General features: G+C 42.5%; 2 protein-coding genes across 5 annotated transcripts in view; one reads left to right on the top strand and one right to left on the bottom strand.

Annotated features, from left to right (window-relative positions):
• ABRAXAS2 (abraxas 2, BRISC complex subunit) overlaps window positions 1-10,800 on the bottom strand; it is a 24,311-nt gene extending 13,511 nt beyond the window's left edge. Inside the window, exons 1-3 of the mRNA XM_004374973.2 lie at window positions 10,690-10,800; window positions 6,623-6,713; window positions 1,049-1,085 (exon numbers count right to left, since the gene is read on the bottom strand). Coding sequence (XP_004375030.1) covers window positions 1,049-1,085; window positions 6,623-6,713; window positions 10,690-10,788 — 227 coding nt within the window. The 5' untranslated portion in view covers window positions 10,789-10,800. The remainder of the gene's footprint in view (window positions 1-1,048; window positions 1,086-6,622; window positions 6,714-10,689) is intronic.
• A 3,546-nt stretch (window positions 10,801-14,346) lies between these two features.
• Window positions 14,347-20,250, top strand: part of EEF1AKMT2 (EEF1A lysine methyltransferase 2) — a 26,876-nt gene continuing 20,972 nt past the window's right edge. The window contains exons 1-3 of one of the 4 annotated variants that reach the window (XM_023730049.1): window positions 14,347-14,632; window positions 15,785-15,850; window positions 16,993-17,107. In XM_023730049.1, the coding sequence (XP_023585817.1) occupies window positions 14,514-14,632; window positions 15,785-15,850; window positions 16,993-17,107 (300 nt within the window). In that variant the 5' untranslated portion in view covers window positions 14,347-14,513. Of the gene's footprint in view, window positions 14,633-15,784; window positions 15,851-16,760; window positions 17,112-20,250 lie in introns of those variants that run through there. The other 3 variants (XM_023730047.1, XM_004374972.3, XM_023730048.1) reach the window with 3 other exon arrangements.

Below are 20,250 nucleotides of genomic sequence, written 5' to 3'. Positions count from 1 at the left end.
TAGCCATCTTGCATGATGACAACTCTCTGAAATTACCAATGGGTAGGTGGGAGGGGAGGGGTGAACATGACACAAGCTCAGGGGCTCTTGGGGACAAGGCGTTGGGTGTGTGGGCCAGCTGCGAGTGGAGAGTGGTTAGGGTGAAAGCTGCAGGGAACACACAGCAGGAATGGCCAGGCAGCAGGTACAGCAAGTACGAAGGAAGGAGGTGCTGGTCAACGGTGCTTAGCTGTCCTAGTGTGGGGAGTACTAGAAGGAAAGTATCAGCCTGGCTTCTGGGAAGGTGGCAGACCTAGGGCCTCAGGGAGTTTTAAGAAACACAAGAGTTGAAATCATCGTACCAGCCACCAGGTGGAAGGATTGGGCTGAGACAGAAGGCAGAGGCCTGGGTGATGGTTTGTGGAGTAGAAGTTTGGTGAGTGGGAGACACTGGCCTTTTTCTCCCTCACCCTTTCTCCTCCCCTCCCCCTCCAGATGCTTCTCTGTCCTTTGTTTCCTCTCTTCTGAATCTTTCTCCTCCTATTTCTTTCTCTTTCTGTCCTTTAGTTGGTCATAATACAGAACTGGTGTATATTAACATAAACACAAAAAGAAAGTTTTATGTTCTCTTTCCTTAAAAGTTTAAGGAAAACTTAGAAGTCTGAATATTTTTTATTCCTCTTAAAAACAGCCATTAAAATATTTTCTCTGTATGCAATCCTTGATTAACTTCTTCCTGTATGGCTGAAGAGCCCTTGATAGGGAACAAGAATTTAACTATGTTTAAATCATGAACTCATAATTCTTAGCACTTAGAAATTCCCACTCAGCTACAGAACACTTCCAACCTAAATTGCTGAGGCCAAGTTTACACTGCTGTCCACCCCCATTTTCCTAACCTAGCATACTGCCATGCATGCAGCTGGCATCAATAAATAAGTAATCTGGATGCCCTCAGTTATACGCATGACTTCATGAGCCACAATCAGCTACAGGCCTCAATTCGTCAGTTTCTAATCGATCAATCTTTTAATCAGGTCTACGTGCTACAAAGAAGGACGTGGCTTACCTAAAAAGTTTTGAACAAGGCTGATGGTTATGGATTTCTGTAATTAAAAAGAGGAAATACATCTCAGTTAATCATGCAAGACACAAAACCCACTGCTGCTGAGTTGATTTTGATTCATAGCGACCTTGCAGGAGAGAGTAGAACTGCCCTATAGGGTTTCCAAGGCTGTAAATCTTTACGGAAGCAGGCTGCCACATCTTTCTCCATGGAGCGGCTGGTAGGTTTGAACCGCTGACCTTTTGGCTAGCAGCTGAGTGCTTAACTACAAAATAGCTCAGGAGTCTTTTTTTAAAAATTTTACTGTGGTTTAGGTGAAAGTTTACAGCTCAAGTTAATTTCTCATTCAAAAATTTATATACATACTGCTTGGTGACATTGGTTAAAATCCCCACAACATGACAGCACACTCCTCCTTTCCACCTTGGGTTCCCTGTGTCCATTTGTCCAGTTCCTGTCCCTTCCTGCCTTTTCATCTTGCTTTTGGACAGGAGTTGCCCGTTTGGTCTTGGATATTTGATTGAACTAAGAAGCACGTTCCTCATGTTGTATTATTTTTTGTTTTATAGGCTTGTCTAATCTTTGTGTGAAAAGTGGGCTTTTGGGATGGTTTCAGTTTGGGTTTAGTAGAGTAACCGCGGGCCACAGTCTCCAGGGTTCCTCCAGTCTCTATCAGACCAGTAAGTCTAGACTTTTTTCGTGAATTTGAATTCTGTTCTACATTTTTCTCCCGTTCTGTCTGGGACTCCCTGTTGTGATCCCTGTCAGAACGCTCGCTGGTGGTAGCTGGGCACCATCTAGTTCTTCTGGTCTCGGGCTGGTGGAGTCTCTGGTTCATTTGGTCCCTTAGTCCTTTGGGCTAGTATTTTCCTTGTGTCTTTGGTTTTCTTCATTCTCCTTTGCTCCAGATGGGATGGGACCAATAGATGTATCTTAGATGGTCCCTTGCAAGCTTTTAAAACCTCAGATGCTACTCATCAAAGTGGGATGTAGAACATTTTCTTTATGAACTATGTTATGCCAATTGACTCAGATGTCCCCAGAGACTGTGGACCCCAGCCCCCAGCCCCAGCTACTCAGTCCCTCAAAGTGTATGGATGAGGCTAGGAAACATCTATGCTTTAGCTCTGGTCCAGTTGTGTTGACTTCCCCTCTATTGTGTGCTGTCCATCCCTTCACTGAAGTTGATACTTGTCTACTATCTAGTTAGTGATTTCCCCTCCGCCTTCCTCCCTACCCTCGTAACCATCAAAGAATTTGTGTGTGTGTGTGTGTGTGTAAACCTTTTCTTGAGTTCTTATAATAGTGGTCTCATACAATATTTGTCCTTTTGTGACTGACTTATTTCACTCAGCATAATGCCCTCCAGATTAATCCATGTTGTGAGATGTTTCATGGATTCATCGTTTTTTTATCATAGCATAGTATTCCACTGTGTATATGTACCATGGTTTGTTTATCCATTCATCTGTTGATGGGCGTTTAGGTTGTTTCCATTTTTTGCTATTGTGAATAGTGCTGCAATGAACATGGGTACGCGTATGTCTATTGGTGTGATGACTCTTACTTCTCAGGATTTTTAACCAAAATCTCCAACAATAAAAAGTTTTTCTCTCCAAAATAGGGGTTGTGTGCATGTAAGTGAAGACAGTGCCACAGTGTCTTCTAAATATTTAAACCCAGGGGCACAGTTTCAGAACAAAGTGCAAACTGGAGAAAGGAAGTTCCATTTCCACGCGCCCATACGTGACAGGCACATGCCTGAAAGCTTTCATTTAGGAACATGCTGCTATTGTGTGCCCTTATTCAGCTTTACCTATTTAAATAAAGCATAGAAAGAAAGAACCACTGACTAGAAGCATTTAATCAAGCTGGATAAAAGCTATGAGGACATCTTGGGGAGAAACCTCGACCAAACCAAATCCGTTGCTATTGGTTCAGAGTAAAACTACCCCATAGGGTTTCCAAAAAGGGGCTGGTGGATTCGAACTGTCGACCTTTTGGTTAGCACCTGTAGCTCTTAACTACTACGTGACCAGATGTAAAGGAATGGGTATTTCCAGAGCCTAGAGGGCCCACCCACTGTTACTTTGGATCCTTTTGCCTAAGCGAATGCTATTTCACCCAAACACAATTTATTTCAGAACATCAATAACCAACAACTCATGACAAGTTGGGCCAGGTGTTTTGAAAGGGAAGCAGAGGGAACTCTGGAAGTATATTAACCCTTTCAAAGATGGCCAGTACCAAGGGAAAGTCATTTATAAGGCAGGCCCTAACAGCTTCTGAAAGATTGTTGCGATTAACCAGAGGGGACAATTTCTTTGAGCCCATCAGAGGGCTTAGAGTTTTGGCTGTTTTATAAGACGAGACTAATTGACCCTCACTTCTAATAATCACATACTCCTGGAGTGTGAGTCATCAGCTACTGTTTAAAACGTCTCAGAGTTCCAGGCTGCAATTGTAACTCAATTAGAATGATCCCACAGCCCTGAAGGACACGGGGCTATGCTCACTAGCTTCTGTACTTGTGTGAAGGTTGTCAAAACGTACACAAATGAAACACCTCCACAGGAGAGGAAAGTCCCTTTGCCTCGCTGTGGCTGTTGACATAGTGAGGCAAATAAGAAATGCTCGTCTAGAAAGGTTTCCTTCTTTTATCACCAAAAATGAGATAATTACCAAGCAGGCTTTACAGTAGACTTCAGAGATCCTGTTAGTAATCAGGATGTGGAACATTTGTAGCAAAAACATCACCTAGAGTTCAGGGAAAAGAAAAACTCATCTTCAGCTTTAAAGGAAGGAATGTTTTGTTTAAGAAAATCCCTGATGTCAATTCTGCACTCTGAATACACACTCCCACCATCAGTCAGCCCCTGCAGTTTCATGATTGACAACCTGGATTAGCAGCACTCAAAAGATACACTCTAGATATCATGTGGTAGTTTCTAGAGCAAGCTAGCGCTTTCTCTTATGACACTGTCAGCAATCCTGGAGCACTCCACGGAGAAAACAGGATGAGGGTCCCAGACATGAGAAAGCACAGATTGTAATGAAGTTGGTGAACTCACTGACTGAGAAATAACGGTAGAAGCAGGCAGAGAAGGGTGGTTTTGCCTGCCTCACCTGGGATTTCCAGAGTCTCCCACAGCTCGCCATCTCCTCCTCATGTAAGCATGTGTACAAGGCTTGTTTGCTCACATTTCTTTAAAGATCCTACTGTGAGGGACTGCTGTTCTTGCTTATCTTCCTGTCTCTGCTTCTCCTTCTGGCAGCTAGGCTGAACAGTTCTTCCTCTTTTCCTTCCCTTTCCACTCATTCCAATAATTATTACTGCATCTGCATCCTCTCTCTTACTGAGGAAATTTTCTGTCACTGCCTTCTCCCTATCAGTCCTGGAACGAAGGGTGGACAAGCTCTGCTTAACATGAGGTAGTACAGCTTTTTCAATGAATATGTTCACCATGGGAGAGTCTATGAAATGTCCTTGTTGTACAGAGTAAGGTAAAGGTGTCTATGATTGGATTCAGACATTTAAAAAAAAAAATAAATTTGGTCAATTAATTTTATTTAAAACATCTTATTCTGGAGGTCAAGATATGCCAGGAAAGTTCCTCACACCGCTGGCTTGGAATACAGCGTATTACTCATGCCACTTCACCTGATGTTCGCCCTTTCAACCCAGGTTTTTCCAGAGTCCTGGTTTTACATTTTCAAATATGTATTTATTTTTAAAAAGAAAAATGTTGCAGTGGTAACAATATATTTAAGATAATAATACTAGGAAACACTTTATCCATGAGATCCATAATTGTATCAATGAATGAATTAAATGCAGCTGATAAAGCAAAAGATGGTTGTCATGGCACTGTATTCACTGGGAATCTCTATTAATTGGTACTTCCCTGTATCTATAATACCATAGAAACCAGTATTTACTGCAAGAGCCACAAGGTTTAGAAATCAAAATAATTAGTACACTGTGCTGTGCAGAATCTGAGTTACTTTACTATTTTAGCCCTGATTACCAAATTCAGTCTGAAAACCCAGGTGCAAACAATAAAAAACTGCACAGATGTTCCATGGAACAAAATTCTGTATTTATTTTAGGATTTTAAAGAGTTAAACAAGAAACTCAACAAAAGAATAGCTGTACCCGGTCCACATGTCAAGTCTTTATTTAACGAGTGAATACTGTGCTGAGTTTTATAGTTTTATCCTCTAGCTCAGCCTCATGTCATGTTTCCCCTCAATTCTTACCCCATCCCAGTCCTCACCATCGCCCCGCAATCCATGTACTAGAAGACTACTTGAAATGGATGGTTTGGCCCCAACAACCTAGCCTTGCAGCCGTATTTCAAACCACTCACCTCTACACGAAGAAGCGCTGGTGGCTCACTGGTTAAAGTGCTCAGCTGCTAACTGAAAGGTCAGAGGTTTGAACCTACCAGCTGCTCCATGGGAGAAAGATGTGGTAGTCAGCTTCCATAAAGATCACAGCCTTGGAAACCCTATGGGGCAGTTCTGCTCTGTCCTACATAGTCACTATGAGTCGCAGTCAACTCGACAGCAACAGATCTGGTCTGGTCACCTCACATAGTCTGGATTCTAGTCACACAGAAGCAGGCCAGCCTCCCTGTGTGCTCTCTGCATCCTCAAGTGCTCCTCCTTCAGGAAGTCTTTACTGATCTTGCCCACTGGCAGCTTTTCTTTGTTCCTTCCTTACAGCATCATCTCGCACTGTCTGGTATTCCTGAATACCTATCTTATTCTCCCCACACTCCTGGAAGGCAGGGGTGCTACTGTTTCCTCGATGAGGATCTGGGTATCCTTCTTGTTGCCTAGCACCTGTTTTACACAGTTCTTCAACAAATGGCTGCTGAATACATGAATGAAATGTTCCTTGCTTTGTTCTCTGGTTATCAGGATATGCTGCTTGGTGATATGCCTGGGGTGCAGCTGAAAGGATGATGACCCCTATTTAGCAAAAGGAGACAGATGCAAAGACAGAGGGTATACCTACAAGCACTCCCTCATCTTCCCAGCAATCTCCCCCAGTTTGACTGTTTGTCTTATCACTAAGAAGGCAGTGGGGGTTCAGCAACTCTCACACGTAAACAAGCGTGAACATCCTCACCAGGTCCCTGCAGGATGGAGCAGCACAACACATTCACGCACTGTACAGGAGTAGGAGGAGATGCTGGCAGTGGGGTTAGCCTACTTCGCAAACCTGAGGCTCACTGTGGTTCTGAAGAGCCCATCAAGTGATCACAGAGAGATCCAGGAATACTAAAACTAGTTAATGGGTAAGAGATAGCTTTAAATAGAATACCTAAACTTACAGCTATACAGCACAGGACAATGTTTGGAAATGACCAGAAAAGACAAGTTTTCACTGACTTATAAAAACACGTTATATTATTTATTAGTGCAAATAATTTGCGTTGTAATTTTAGGTTTTTTATCCCTATATGCATTTTTAATCCTTTAGACTAAAATGAGGGACAAACCAAAGAACAAAACAAGCAGTGTATGTGCAAAAGTAACATTTTTAAGATCAGTGATAAACTTACTTACCGATTACTTGCAGAAATTCTGTGTTGCTGATTTGTGAATCACTAATGCTGAAGGTTTCCTCTTGTCTTACCTCTCCCAGCAAAAATCCTTCCTAAAAGTAATAAAAGGCAACAGTTGCAGACTAAAAATAAAGATGATTTTTACTGAAATTAAGAGTAATTGAGGATATTATAATTTTATAATAATTTTAACAATAGCCTAAATAAGCTTGCCATATAAACTACTTTTCTATAAACCAACAATTAGCCTAAAATAACCTGAGGTATTATCTATTAACTGGATTGTCTAAAAAAAGGATTCCATAATAAGATGAAATGTTATTTTCATCTACTGAAGTCTTCCCTATTTTCTGAAGTAAAAACAAATAGAGTGAATCAATCACCTCAATTCTGCTGAGTCTAATAACCCACGTCAGAAAAGGTCAGGAAGTAGAAACCCTCCAGGGTTGTTTCCCTGAAACAGCATACAACTCATTTCATTGGTTTAAAAACACTACTAATGATAAAAGGCTAAAGAAGTTAACACAAAGCACAACTAACTGTCCTGTACCTCAGGCTGCGTAAGAAACGAGGATTTCAGCACATGAATTAAATTTTCTATCACTCACATGGAGGTGTTTCTTTAATAAATACAGAGGTTAATGTATTTATGCCTTTGGAGAACAGATACCACCATAATCAATTCTGGATTACTCAGCCTATAACCGACTGTTTAAGCACTTGCTGTACAGTTCAGCCCAACCACAGATGGAGCAGAGAGATACCCTAATTTTCTACTCCGGTAGAGAAGCTGAGCTGATAAGCTGTCCTGGAATGCGCTCTCCCCAGATATTTACACGGCTTACACCTTCCCTTCAGTCAGGCCTTTGCTCAGACAGCACCTCATCAGAGAGGTCTTTCCTGACAAACACAAGGGAAATAGCAACTGCTAGGCTTTCTTTTTCTTCTTAGTCTCATCATTATTGGCCATATTACGAATTTATATAAATAAATCAATGCCTATCCTTCACTAAAACGTAAGCTCCACGAGAGCAGGGGCTTTGTGCTTGTTTGATGCTCTCTCTCCTGCACCTAGCACAGTGCCTGACACATGGTGACCAAAACCAAAACCATTGCCATTGAGTCAGTCCAACTCAATACAAATCAAGGCTGTAATCTTTACAGGAGCAGACTGTCACATCTTTCTCCCTCAAAGTAGCTGGCGGGTTCAAACCACTGACCTTTGGGTTAGCAGCTGAGCATTTAACCACTATGCCACTAGGGCTCTTTAGACACATGCTAGGTGATAAAAAACACTAATTGAATAAATTTGTTGAAATAATGCCCTTATACTATATTCTCCTCCAGGCTAGTCCTTCCAATCAATTAAAGCAGCTTCCTAATTTAAAAGTATTCCCAACTGATAGGAGAGAACCTGTGAGGGTAAGTAGGCAAGGAACAGATGCCTTATAGCATAGTTTTTGTATTGGATTTGGGGAGTGGTAGTCTCCTAAAACCCCATATCATCACATACCGGGCATTTCTCAAACTTGACTAATAAACAGATCCCCTTTCAAAGAAAAAAATATTCTTTCACGCAAAGGAGTGCCCACTGACTACTAGCTTGAGAAACAGTGACTAAAGTAACTTCTTTTACTTCATGAAAGTCTTTCAATTATAATCCTCACTACAACAGAGAAGTTTTGTCTTTGTAACAGATTAAAAAAAATCGAAGTGAAAAAACAATTGAAAATTCCCACAGAACTTCAGACCTTAAGAACATATCTATAGATTCCTAGTGTTGCACAGTCCCGGGTTGCCAGATTTAGCAAATAAAAATACAGGACACCCAGGTAAATTTGAATTTCAGAGAAAAGGACAATATTTTTTATGTAATATTTGGGGTATATTATAATAAAAAATTATTGATTGTTCATTTGAAATTCAAATTTAACTGGGCATCCTGTATTTCATCTGGCAACCCTACTGCAGTCCTCGGTTTCAGAAAGTGATATAAGCTAACAGTGACATCAAGACATTTTAAGGCCAAGTATAAAATGAATGTTTAATGATCTACTGGTCTGGATTATCTGAGCCACTGTCACTTTATAGCCGGGGTAGGCAAACTATAGTGTGTGGGCCAAATCCAGCCCGGTCCCTATTATTATATGGCCTGCAAGCTAAGAATGGTTTTTATATTTTTAATGACTGAAGAAATTTTTTAAAATAATATTTCATGAAACATGAAAATTATATGAAATTCAAATTTCAGTATCCATAAATAAATTCTTATTGGAATACAGTCTCCCTGCTTCATTTATTGTCTATGGTTGCTTTCTCCCTATAACAGCAGAGTTGAGTAGCTGGGACCGAGACATATGCCTGCAAAGCCTTAAATATTTACTATTTGGCCCTTTACAGGAAAAGTTTGCTAATCCCAACTCTATAGAATAATGAGTGGATTTAAACTAGTTTTTGCCTGGACAAAACAAATATGTATATTAAAATTAAATTCCTGGTTCTTCAACTTTAAAATGTATAAAAGTAAAATTATTTTTACAGTATTCCACATCTATAATTGCAGCAAGAATAATATATAAAAATGCACAGTCATCTAAAATACGGTTGCAAATCACTGGCATTGGTGAGAATTTCCATGAAATCTAGCATCATGCTTGGCACAAGGCAGATATTAAAGAAGTATCTCTTCAATTAAATTAACAACAGTCTAAGTAACATAGCCATCTCACTGCAGGTTGTAGAAAAACTATCCATTTTTCAACAGGTAGTTGCTGTTTCTTACAATAACCTTGCCTTATACACAAACTGTGATATTACTAGGCATTTCCAGAACTAGGGAGGGTAAGAAGTACCACTGAAACCATATTTAATACTTCCATGGACGCTAGGAGCATCCCAAACCACCTATATATGCAAATACATCACATTATTAAATAGCTGGCTGCAATATCAAAGACCACAGTGTCCAGAGAGAGATGCTTCTGGAAAAACTCATACTGTATATATTTCTATCATTAATCTCTACCATCAACACTGAAGAGATGAAAGATACAAGAATTTAATTCCATTCAATTTACTAATGAAATCACTTCGCTGTGAAATCGGTTTTTCTTAATGGAAGTTAAGACTGCTGACATCAACCCAAATCCAGTTCCTTCTGCATCATTTTGCTTTGTAATCACACACACACATTTAATGAACTGTAATCATTCACTGTTTTCATCATTTAAAATAATCCAATTTGGTGATCAAATTAAATACCTGATTTAAGAGATAACTTATCTATTTTCACCAAGAATTTCCATCCAGAGGCCAGAGACATTAAAAGACAGTTCGTTAAGATAGAGATATTAAAGCTGACAAGCTCTACTCCCCCTGTGGGTTCCAAAGCCTAGGCATTTCCGATTCCTCATACACTGGCCTGTCACTTCCCTATTTCACTGCGACTAGTTCCTTGGTCTTAGAACATTCGCCAAGAACTAAACAGGCAACCACCACGAACAGCCAAGTAGACCCTGCCCCTTAGCGCTGTTTACATTCTCCACTTTTTTTTTCCACCGGGCGAAGAAAACACAGGACCGCGTCAAGCAAGTAAATAGTGACAACCATGATTTCCCTCGTCACACCACACCCATGAGACCAGCGGGCGGGCCTGGGCCTGGGCGCCTTGCCTCCTATACTAAAGCCCGGCCTGTCGACCCCTTTCCCCACCTCGGGCGCCCCTCACAAGTCAAGAATCCCGACTCTCGGGGAGAGGCAGGCGCTCGGTTTCCCCCCAAGCGACTCCTGATCCTATGGGCCGCCCTGGCGGGACAGCTTTGCTATACAGGAGACAGCTGCCCCGGGACCGCCGGGAGGCGGAGTGCGTCGAGGGAGGGGGTCCATTCAGGGGCGAGGGAGCCCCGGGCGGCAGGAGCTCGCTGGGGTCGGGGGCAGCCCAAGCACTAGCTCCTCCGGCCGGCCTGGAGCCGGGGGGCGAGCAGCGAGCGGTCCTGGCTTGGCCGCGGGCGCCAGCCGGGAGCGAGGGCTGGAGGCCCCACCGACCGCGGCGGGGGTCCCGGCACCTACGTGGTCCGCGTTGCTGTTGGCGCTGTGGAAACATACAGCGCTAAAGGTGTAGCCCGAAATGGAAGCCGCCATGATGGAAATCTCCAACTCCCCCATCATGCCCCGCAGAGGGCAGACGGCCTTCCGCCAGCCCCGCCCCTTTGCATCCTGGGAAATGAAGTCCGCGGAGGGTGTGGCCAGCCGAGCGCTAGGGCTCAGGACTGAGAAATGCGAGTTTGCGTGATTGGAAACCGCCCGGCACCGTGTGTTCCGCGTGGGTCTCGCACCCAGCACCCTTCAGACACCGCCCTTCTGTATGGTCCCTGATAACTCCCTATACAGTTTTTTCTCTTTGCAAATGAAGGTCTTAGTCTTAAAAGCCAACATTTACTGAGCTCAACCTTGGTAGGAAGGAAACGAGTCAGGCAACTGTAGGGTTTTGGATTTCAACGTAGGAGCAACATGGTGTGATTCAGATTTTAACATGACTACTCTGGCTGCAATGTTGAGAATCTAGTGTGGGGGAACTGGCGAGGAGGAGGGGGCTTATTATAATAATCCAGACTCAGAGGTGATGGTGGCTTGGAGGTGGTTAGAAGTGAGATGGTTAGCAGTGGAGGTGTAAGAAGTGATTGGATTCTGGGTACGAAAGAACAGAAAATTAATGAGAAAGCATGGAAAGAAGATAAAAAAATAAATAATAAATAACAGTGAAAACAAACTATAACAGTTAGGAAAAGAAACCCAGGGAAGGAACTAACACTGCTAATCATTATTCTTCAATTTGCTCAGTCTTTCCTGTTCAAAGCTGAGTTGCTGATTTTCCACAAAGGTCCTAAAGGAACTTGCCCAAGGTCATACTTCACACGGGACTAAGTTATGACTCAAGCTCAAGTTGGCCTGACTCCGTAGTCCACAATCAGGCAGGAAAATGCAAAGGAAAGAGGGAGTGGTGTTGGCACTGGATGGGAGGAAAACCCGCTGAGTTTCAGGCCTCTGGAGGAAGACAGGGGAGTCCAGCACAGCTGGGGCCTGTGAAGGGGCCTGGTGCTGAGTGGCCCCAGGAAAGCAGAGCAATGGTGATAGGCCCCTGAGACCTAGAAAACCAAAAGAAAACCACCAAACCCATTGCCGTGGAGTCAGACTCCTAGCGACCCTATAAGACAGAGCAGAACTGCCCCATAGGGTTTCCAAGGAGCGGCTGGTGGATTTGAACGGCTGGCCTTTTGGTTAGTAGCCATAGCTCTTAATTGCTGCACCACCAGGGCTCTAGGGAATTCCAACCGACTGGATCTGTACAGGAGGGTGAAGGAAGGGCAAGAAAGATGCTCCAGTTTGGGTGACGGTGTAGATAGTCAGGGACCATGCAGACAGGAAACAACAGAGCTGAGAACTCAGCGAAGAGAGGTTTGGAGACATGGGGGCAGGAGGAAGGCGGTGCAAGAGTTCAGCTTTGAAAGGTTGAGTTTAATGTAACAAAGGGCAGATGCAATAAAAATCTGGGGGGATCTGAGGGAAGAGGTTGGAATTGGAAGTCACTAATAATAATAGCTAAAATGTATTGAGTACTGATTCTATGTCAGGCTGTGTTTTAAACTCTTTACATGTACAATTTATTAACTTATTCAATCTTCCTAACAATCCTTTCAAGTAGACCCACTTTAAACTCCATTTCTAGTGGAAGAAACTGAACTAACATTTTTGTGCATTTAACATGTGCAGGCACATAGGGCTTTACAGGGGTTATCTCACTTAATCTCTACAGCTGTCCTATGTGACAGGTGCTGTTATTATCCTTGCTATATAAATGGACAACTGAGGTCCTGAGGGCTCAGAATCAGGCAGTCCAGCTCCAAAGTGGCAGCTTAGCTAACTTCTTTATTGGGTCACTTAAGAGCAAGTAGTGTTGGGAAAACAAGGAGGGCTTTCAAGAAGGCTGTGGTCAGCAGTGCTGACTGCTGCAGAATGTCAAGGACTTGACTCTTGGGTTTGCCAATTGAGAAGTGTGTGGGAACTCTTAGATGGCATTTTCAGAGGAGTTGTAGGTGAGTGGGACACCAGGCTGCGGGGAGATGAAGAGCGAGAGGGAGACAGGCAACCCAGACTGCTCACAGTCTCCCCTCCTGCCTCTCTTCCGGGCACCCAGTGGGAGGGACTGTCTTCCTTGGCACATTCCTGCTTCTCCCAAGTGACGGGCAACTCTGCTCAGACTGAGATTCTCCACCCTCCACCCTCCACCCTACCAGTTGCCCTGGGTGATAGAGGTGGTGCCCTACACAGCCTTCGGGACTAAACAGCCAAATTAATCCTGCCTGGAGCCAGAAATGGAACTCTGTATAAACCGTGGATTTTTCCAGGGCTCCATACTAACAATTGTTTATAGCTTTCATCACACAAAGCAAAAACATCTTAAGTGTTGGCAAGATACCAGGTTGAAAAAGGCCTTATCTTTCATGATGTTTCTTAATTAGAACTGAAAACTTTTTAAGACCCACTCAGTCACACACAAGCTTACTTTCTCTGGCATCTAGAGTCCGGAGAAGATCAAAATAACCATTCGCCCAGGGCAGTACTAATTGGCCATGGCATCAGATGGGTTTCGTACGCTGTAATAAGGTTACTTACACTCTTCCTTGAGTTCTTTAATCACTACAAACATGGATTCCCATCTACCCTTTACCTTATTCTATCACCAGTGGTTGCCTGAAGATCTTGAACACCGTGTATCAGAGAGGCACATTCCGTCCTAATTAGGATTTCTGCCAGCTGGTATGGCAACTGTTGATGCTGTTTACCTCTAGGGACTTGTTATTAGGCTTCTGTCTGCAGAGTCAACAGAAACATAGCCTAGGAAACAATTCATTTTGTTTGGAAGGCAGCCTTGCTAGGAGCCTTTGAGATCTTAGGACATAGGATCACCAGTATTTAATTGTTGCTACAGAAAAAAAAAGCCCTAAGCTTTTGGCCCATGGAGTTCTTGCATGGTAGCACAGGACTAGGGTCATTTTGAGTTGGAACCGACTCTGCAGCAGCTAACAACAAGAAGACCAGGGGTTGGACCCTGGGGCGGATTCAATCTCTAGTGAACTGGTTGGGAGCCATCTTCCAGCACAAGTCATCTTCTACGTGAGGCCCCGTACAGTGGTGAAAACGGAAGCACAAGGAGGTTAAGTCAGACAAGGTGAGCTGCCTGGTTAGGGGCAGAGCTGAGACTGAAATCCAGACATCTAGACTCCCACTACAGTGCTCTTTCTTCCACTGATCCCGTGATGGGCCTGTAGGATATTTATTTCCCTGGATATAAATCCCCATGCCCACCAGTAACGTCTGGTCAGAAGAGGCCAGATCCTAGCCACAAATGAAGTTAGCCATTCTGCCTGGACAAGGCAAAAGAATTGGGGGGGGGGGGGAGCGGCGGCTATCCCTTCCCCTTCCCAAATCTGCATACGATTTGGGGGAATGAGGTTATGTGTGCGTTTGGCTTGGGCAGTGGCAGCTTTAGGTATGTGGTGTGGTTTCCTCACCGCCAGCTTCTCCAAAAAGCAATACCTTGAATGGTCCCTTACAAGCAGCAGCCACCAAATATAGTCGCGTTTAGGCGGCGCTTCGACGAGGGGGGTGGATCTGACGCTGGCTGGAGGGGCTCAGGGAGGGAGTGTGAGGCTCTTCCCGGCCCACCAGTGCTGGAGGACCCCCGACTCATGACGCTGGCGGACCCCCGAGGGCGGCCGGAGGACTCGCTGCCCCGCGACCCACAAGCCAGGCTGGAGCAGTAGAGAGGGCGGCCTCCCACCGCCTAGAGGCGCCGTCCCACTCGCCGTCCGCTCTGCTCGTGCGGCGTCTCTATGGAGGCCCCAACGGTTGTCCCGGGCGCCGGGGAGATGAGCGCGGTCGCGGCGCGGTCCCGAGAGGGCAGTCCCGAGGAGGATGGCTTCGGCCCATCGGCGCTGGGAACTCGAGAGCAGTGAGTGGGGCGCAGGGCAGGGAGGGTGGCATCGGGCAGGGCACGGAGGGGCGGGGACCCGGGGCTCCGGGGCCGGGGAGAACCTGGGGGCGTGATGAGGGAAGCCTGAGGGCCGCCCTGGGTGAGGCTGAGGGGGATGCGAAGGATCTGAAGCTCGAGGGGCCGGCTTCAGGTGCTTATGGGGTGAGGGAGGGGCCCCGAAGCGCTTGGGGAGGCCTTTCAGGGTCTTGAACCTGAGGTGAGGCTGGGGGAAAGGGAGAAAGGGCGGCTGACGAATAGGGCTGGTGGGCAAGGGTCAGAGGCCCGGGACAGCTGTCGGCCGGGAGCTGAAAAGGCGCAGAGATGAGGATGTAGATGTGGGAGCTGGAGGGAGTGGAAGTGGAGGGCCACCTGCGGAGGGAGCGAGGTGATAGCTGGCACCTTCGGGTGAGAGAAAGTGATCTGACCTAACAGACGCTCAACTACGCTCATTAATTCAGTAATGAATTAATGCATGGACGAATGAATGGCTGTGGGGAACGGTAAGAAGAGGTAACTTGGAGGGGTGGGAGGGAGCAGGGATTATAGAGAGATGAAGTGGGAAGAGAAGGCAAATGGTCGTGAAAAGGAGGACTCTAAAAGGGAGTAAGAAAATCTGAGCGGAGGGCTGGAAGACAGGAAGAGGCGGAGACATAGCATCCTGAGAGATTGGAAGGTTTAAGACATAGACCTTAAAATTTTACCTTTAAGCACAGCTTGTCTTGGGTGTGTCCCATTGTAACCAGTGTACTGGCAGAGAATCCTGCATCTGCTCATTTGAGACTAAAATGTGCCATAATGAGACTATGACTGTGCAGTGAAGTCCAGGACTTGTGTCTGGGACTTAGGGTTCTTTGGACAGACACTTCTTTGTTTTTTAAGCTTCAATCTTATATAGCATTTGTGTCAGGTATTGTTCTAAGTGGTTTATGTGTTTAAACTTATGCTGCTTGCCCATGGCTTTCATTCTTTTGACACAAGGATCTTAAGAGATTGAGCTATGTGCACTTATTGATAACGTCAATACTGTTTTAAACCTCTTTCGTAAATAAGTCTATAATGTACTGGAAGCATACATTTAATTCATAATTCATTGTAATTCAAGAATCTTGCTTTGCATTTCATTCTTTATAGTTGGGATGCTGTCTATGAAAGAGAACTACATACTTTCCAAGAATATGGAGATGCAGGAGAAATCTGGTGAGTTAGAAAAAACAACACGCACACGCAAAACCAAACGAACTGTGATCCATATGAAAGTATGTGTGTGTGTATATGTGTGTGTATGTGTATACACCAAGTTCTTATACCAAACGAAAAAAGGCTAAAAGTCTTGGGAACTCTGGACTGATTCTGGCTTTAGTGGGTAGATTTATAGCATCTGTCTCTTTTAATGACCCAGATTTAAATTAGAGTATTAAGAAATTACTCTCAGAAGAAACAAGTCTAGAAGAGCCACAACCTCATCTACTATGAGACCAGAAGAACCAAGTGTGTTTGGCTACCACCACTGACCATTCTGACCAGGGCCACAATAGTTGGTCCTGGATAGAATGGGAGAAAAATATGGAGCAGAACTCAAGTTCTTATTAAAAAAAAAAAAAGCCAGACAAACTGCAACAGTAGAGAACAGAGGACCCCCAGTGATGATCACCCTGAGACACTCTGTAAACCTAGAACTGAACCTATCCCCTGAGGTCACCTTTTAGGGAAGTAGCAGAGTGGCACACAAGATGAAGGATATTACCTGTAAGATCGGTGTCCTACTTAAAAACCATCAGTATGAGACCAAAAGGAAACAATTATTCAGAGGCAAAGATGAGAAGATAAGGGGGCAGGGCAGCTAGAGTACTGTAAAGGGAACAAACTGAACACAAAGAGAATGTTGATACGTTGTGATAAACTTAACTAATGTCACTGAAAATTTGTGTGGAAATTGTCAAATAGCAACCTACTTTGTAAATTTTCACTGAAAACTCAAAAAAATATATATAATTTAAATAAAAGATTGTTTAATAGTATCAAAAAAAAATGACTCTTGTTTTACAGTTGTCTTTCTTTAATAAGAAATACAATTCTGAGCCACCAACATGCACAAGTGTTAATGCTGATGTATAAAAACTATTAATAAGTGACATACTGACCTTGTCTCATCTATTTTTGGAGATACTTTTTCCCAAATAATCATTGATATGAAGCTTGAGCAGTCACAGGTATTAGATCATACTTTCAAAAAAAAGACTTAACTGAGTGTAGGTTTAAGTTGCTTGAATGGAATATAGTTGTAACTTTTGCTTTATCTCCCTTTGTTATTTGATTAACTGATTTTCTGTTTCTAACAGGTTTGGAGAAGAGAGTATGAGTCGATTAATAAGGTGGATGGAAAAACAGAAGATCCCATTGGATGCTTCAATACTTGATATTGGAACTGGAAATGGTGTTTTCCTGGTTGAACTTGTTGGTACTTTTAGTATTCGTGTTTGAGCCAAATTTTAAAATGATAATTTTAAGAAATACTGCAATTGGGGATATTAACCATCTAACTCTAACGTAGTAAGTCGGTGATACCACTTACTTTGAAAAGCCACGTGGTACAAAAGGAGCCTGCATGGATTGTGAAAAAGCACTGAATGAGAACCCAGAGAACCTGAGTCCTATTCTTGGCCCTTCTGACTATAACCTTGACCTTGAGCAGGTCACTTATTTTCACTAGCCTTTAGGTGTTTCTTGAGTGTTTTGACTAAATGATCTCTGTTGGCTTCTACTAGCTTAAAACTCTGGAAATCTATTTGTATAAAAGGAAGATGCCCTTTTGGAATTCCAGTAGGACATGTATACCTTATCTTAGATGAGCATATGGTTTGAAAAGAGTATTATGTTCATGGAACTGAGTTTTGGTACAGATTTGATTACTAATTAAACCATCACTGTTGTTACATAGTGTGCTCATTGTTGTGCTAGATGCTGTGGAGGAAGTATAATAGATGGTTTTACAGTCTAATTAAAGGCTATAAAAAGTGAGATTTGTTGAGTGACTGCTCTGCCAAACGTCGTGCTAGGCACTGGCAACATGAAGATTCAGACCTTGTACTCAAGTTGTTGACAGTCTAATAGAGAATAGACTGACATATAAAAAGGGAGTTGAGTATACATTTGTTTAACTTTAATAGATACTGCCAAACAGTTTTCCCAAATGGTTGCACCAGTTTACACTCCCATTGGCAGTCTATGAAAATCCCAGTTGTTCCACGTCCTCGACAACGCCTGGTCTTGTCAGTGTAACAATTTTTAGCTGTTTAGTAGGTGTACAGGAGTCCCTGGGTAGTGCAAACAGTTAATGTGCTTGCTGCTAACTGAACAGTTTGGCAGTTTGAGTCTACCCAGAGGCTCCTTGGAAGAAATGCCTGGCTAACTACTTCCGAAAAATCAGCCATTGAAAATTCTCTTGAGCACAGTTCTATTCTCACATGCTTGGGGTTGCCGTGAGCATTGGAATCAACTTGATGGCAACTGTTTTTTCTTTTTCTTTTCTTGGTAGGTGTGTAGAGGTACCTACCTTGTGGTTTTATTCTCATTTCCCAGATGACTGAAAATGTCGAACATGCTTATACCTATTTAGATATTCTTTTTGAAGTGCCTGTTCAAGTTTTTTACCCATTTTTAAATTGAGTGACTTGTGTTTTATTGATTTGTAGTGGTTCTTTAAAAATTCAAGGTACATTACTTTTGTATAGCAAAAGTATTTGGTCTGTGGCTTACCTTCTTATTTTTACGATAGTATCTTTTGATAAACAGAAGTTCTTTAATTTTACTAAAGTTCAATTTATCATTGTTTTATTTTAAATGGTTAGTGCTTTTTGAATATTATTTAAGAAATTTCTGTCTACCCAGAATCATAAAAATCTTTTGCTGTGTTTTTTCTAAAAGCTTTATTGTTTTCCTTTTCACATTTAGGTCTCTTAATTTTTGGGTATGTTGAAAGATAGAAGTCGAGATTTATTTTTTTCCATATGAGTATCTAGATAAGCCAGCAGCATTTATTGAAAAGACATCTTTTCCCTCACTGCATGGTAGTGGCACCTGTCATAAGTCAAGTAATTGTGTATGTTTGGGTCTGGTTTTGGATCCTCTGCTTTATTCCTTTGATCTGTTTGTTTATCCTTATGATACAATGCTGTCCCAATTACTGCGGATTTATAAATCTTCATGTTTGGTTAGTGTAAGTACTCCAACTTTGATTTTCCCGCACTGTTGTCTTGGCAGGAAACCCCAGTGGCGTAGTGGTTAAGAGCTACGGCTGCTAACCAAAAGGTCGGCAATTTGAATACACCAGGCGCTCCTTGGAAACCCTGTGGGGCAGTTCTGCTCTGTCCTGTAGGATCACGATGAGTTGGAATTGACTCGATGGCAGCGGGTTTGGGTTTTTTTTTTTGTTGTTATTGTCTTGGCTATTGTTAGTTATATCTTTGCACATTTATTTAAATTTTGGAATGATCGCTTTTCAGAAAAAAACCTGGGATTTTGATTGAGATTGTGTTGAATTGATAGATCAATTTGGGGAGGATTTATATCTTTACAGTATTGAGTCTTTGAATCCATGAACATGATGTATTTCTCCATTTATTTAGGTCTCCTTTCTTTTCTCTCAGTAATATTTTATAGTTTTTTCTGTAGCGATCTTATATATCTTTTGTTAGATTTATTCCTTGGTATTTGATTTTTTTTGTTGTTGTTGTAATTGTTATGCTTTAAAGATTTTATTTTCTAATAGTTTATTGCTAGTATGTAGAAGTACAACAGATTATTTAATATTGATCTATTTGGTGACCTAGATCTACACATTCATTCTAATAGTTTATTTATAGATTCTTTTGCATTTTCTCTCTATATAGTAATGTCATGTACAAATAATAGTTTCATTTCTATTATTCCAATCTTAGTACCTTGTTTATTAAAATTCCATTTTAAAGGACACTTCAGTATGATGTTGAAATAGAAATGGTGAAGGCAGATAGCTATTGTAATATTGCCTATGATAATGGAAAAGCTTCTAATGTTTCACCATTAAATATCATGTTAGCTGTAGATTTTTGTAGTTAGTCTTTATCAGATTGACAAAGTTCCTTTCTTTTTTTTTTAGAATTATGCTTGAGGTGAAAATTTACAGAGCAAATTAGTTTCTCATTAAACAATTAATACACAAATTGTTTTGTGACGTTGGTTGCCAACCCAGCGATGTGTCAACACTCTTCCCTTCTCCACCCCAGATTCCCTGTTTCCATTCATCCAGTTGTCCTGTTCCTTCCTGCCTTCTCATCTTTGCTTTTGGGCTAGTGTGCCCATTTAGTCTCATATACATGATTGTAGCGTGCCCATTTAGTCTCATATACATGATTGAACTACAAAGCATATTCCTTGTGTGTTATTATTATTATTATTATTTGGTTGTCAATATTTTATTGTTGTACTTTAAGTGAAAGTTTACTATTCAAGTTAGTCTCATACAAAAATTTATACATACATTGTTATGCGACCCTAATTACTCTCCCTATGCTATGACAGCACACTCCTCCTTTCCACCCTTGATTTCCTGTGTCCAT

This window comes from Trichechus manatus, unplaced genomic scaffold (assembly GCF_000243295.1).
Source record: "Trichechus manatus latirostris isolate Lorelei unplaced genomic scaffold, TriManLat1.0 scaffold00031, whole genome shotgun sequence".
NCBI lineage: Eukaryota > Metazoa > Chordata > Mammalia > Sirenia > Trichechidae > Trichechus > Trichechus manatus.
Note: the sequence above shows the minus strand (reverse complement) of the source record. Positions and strands in the feature narration are given on the sequence as shown.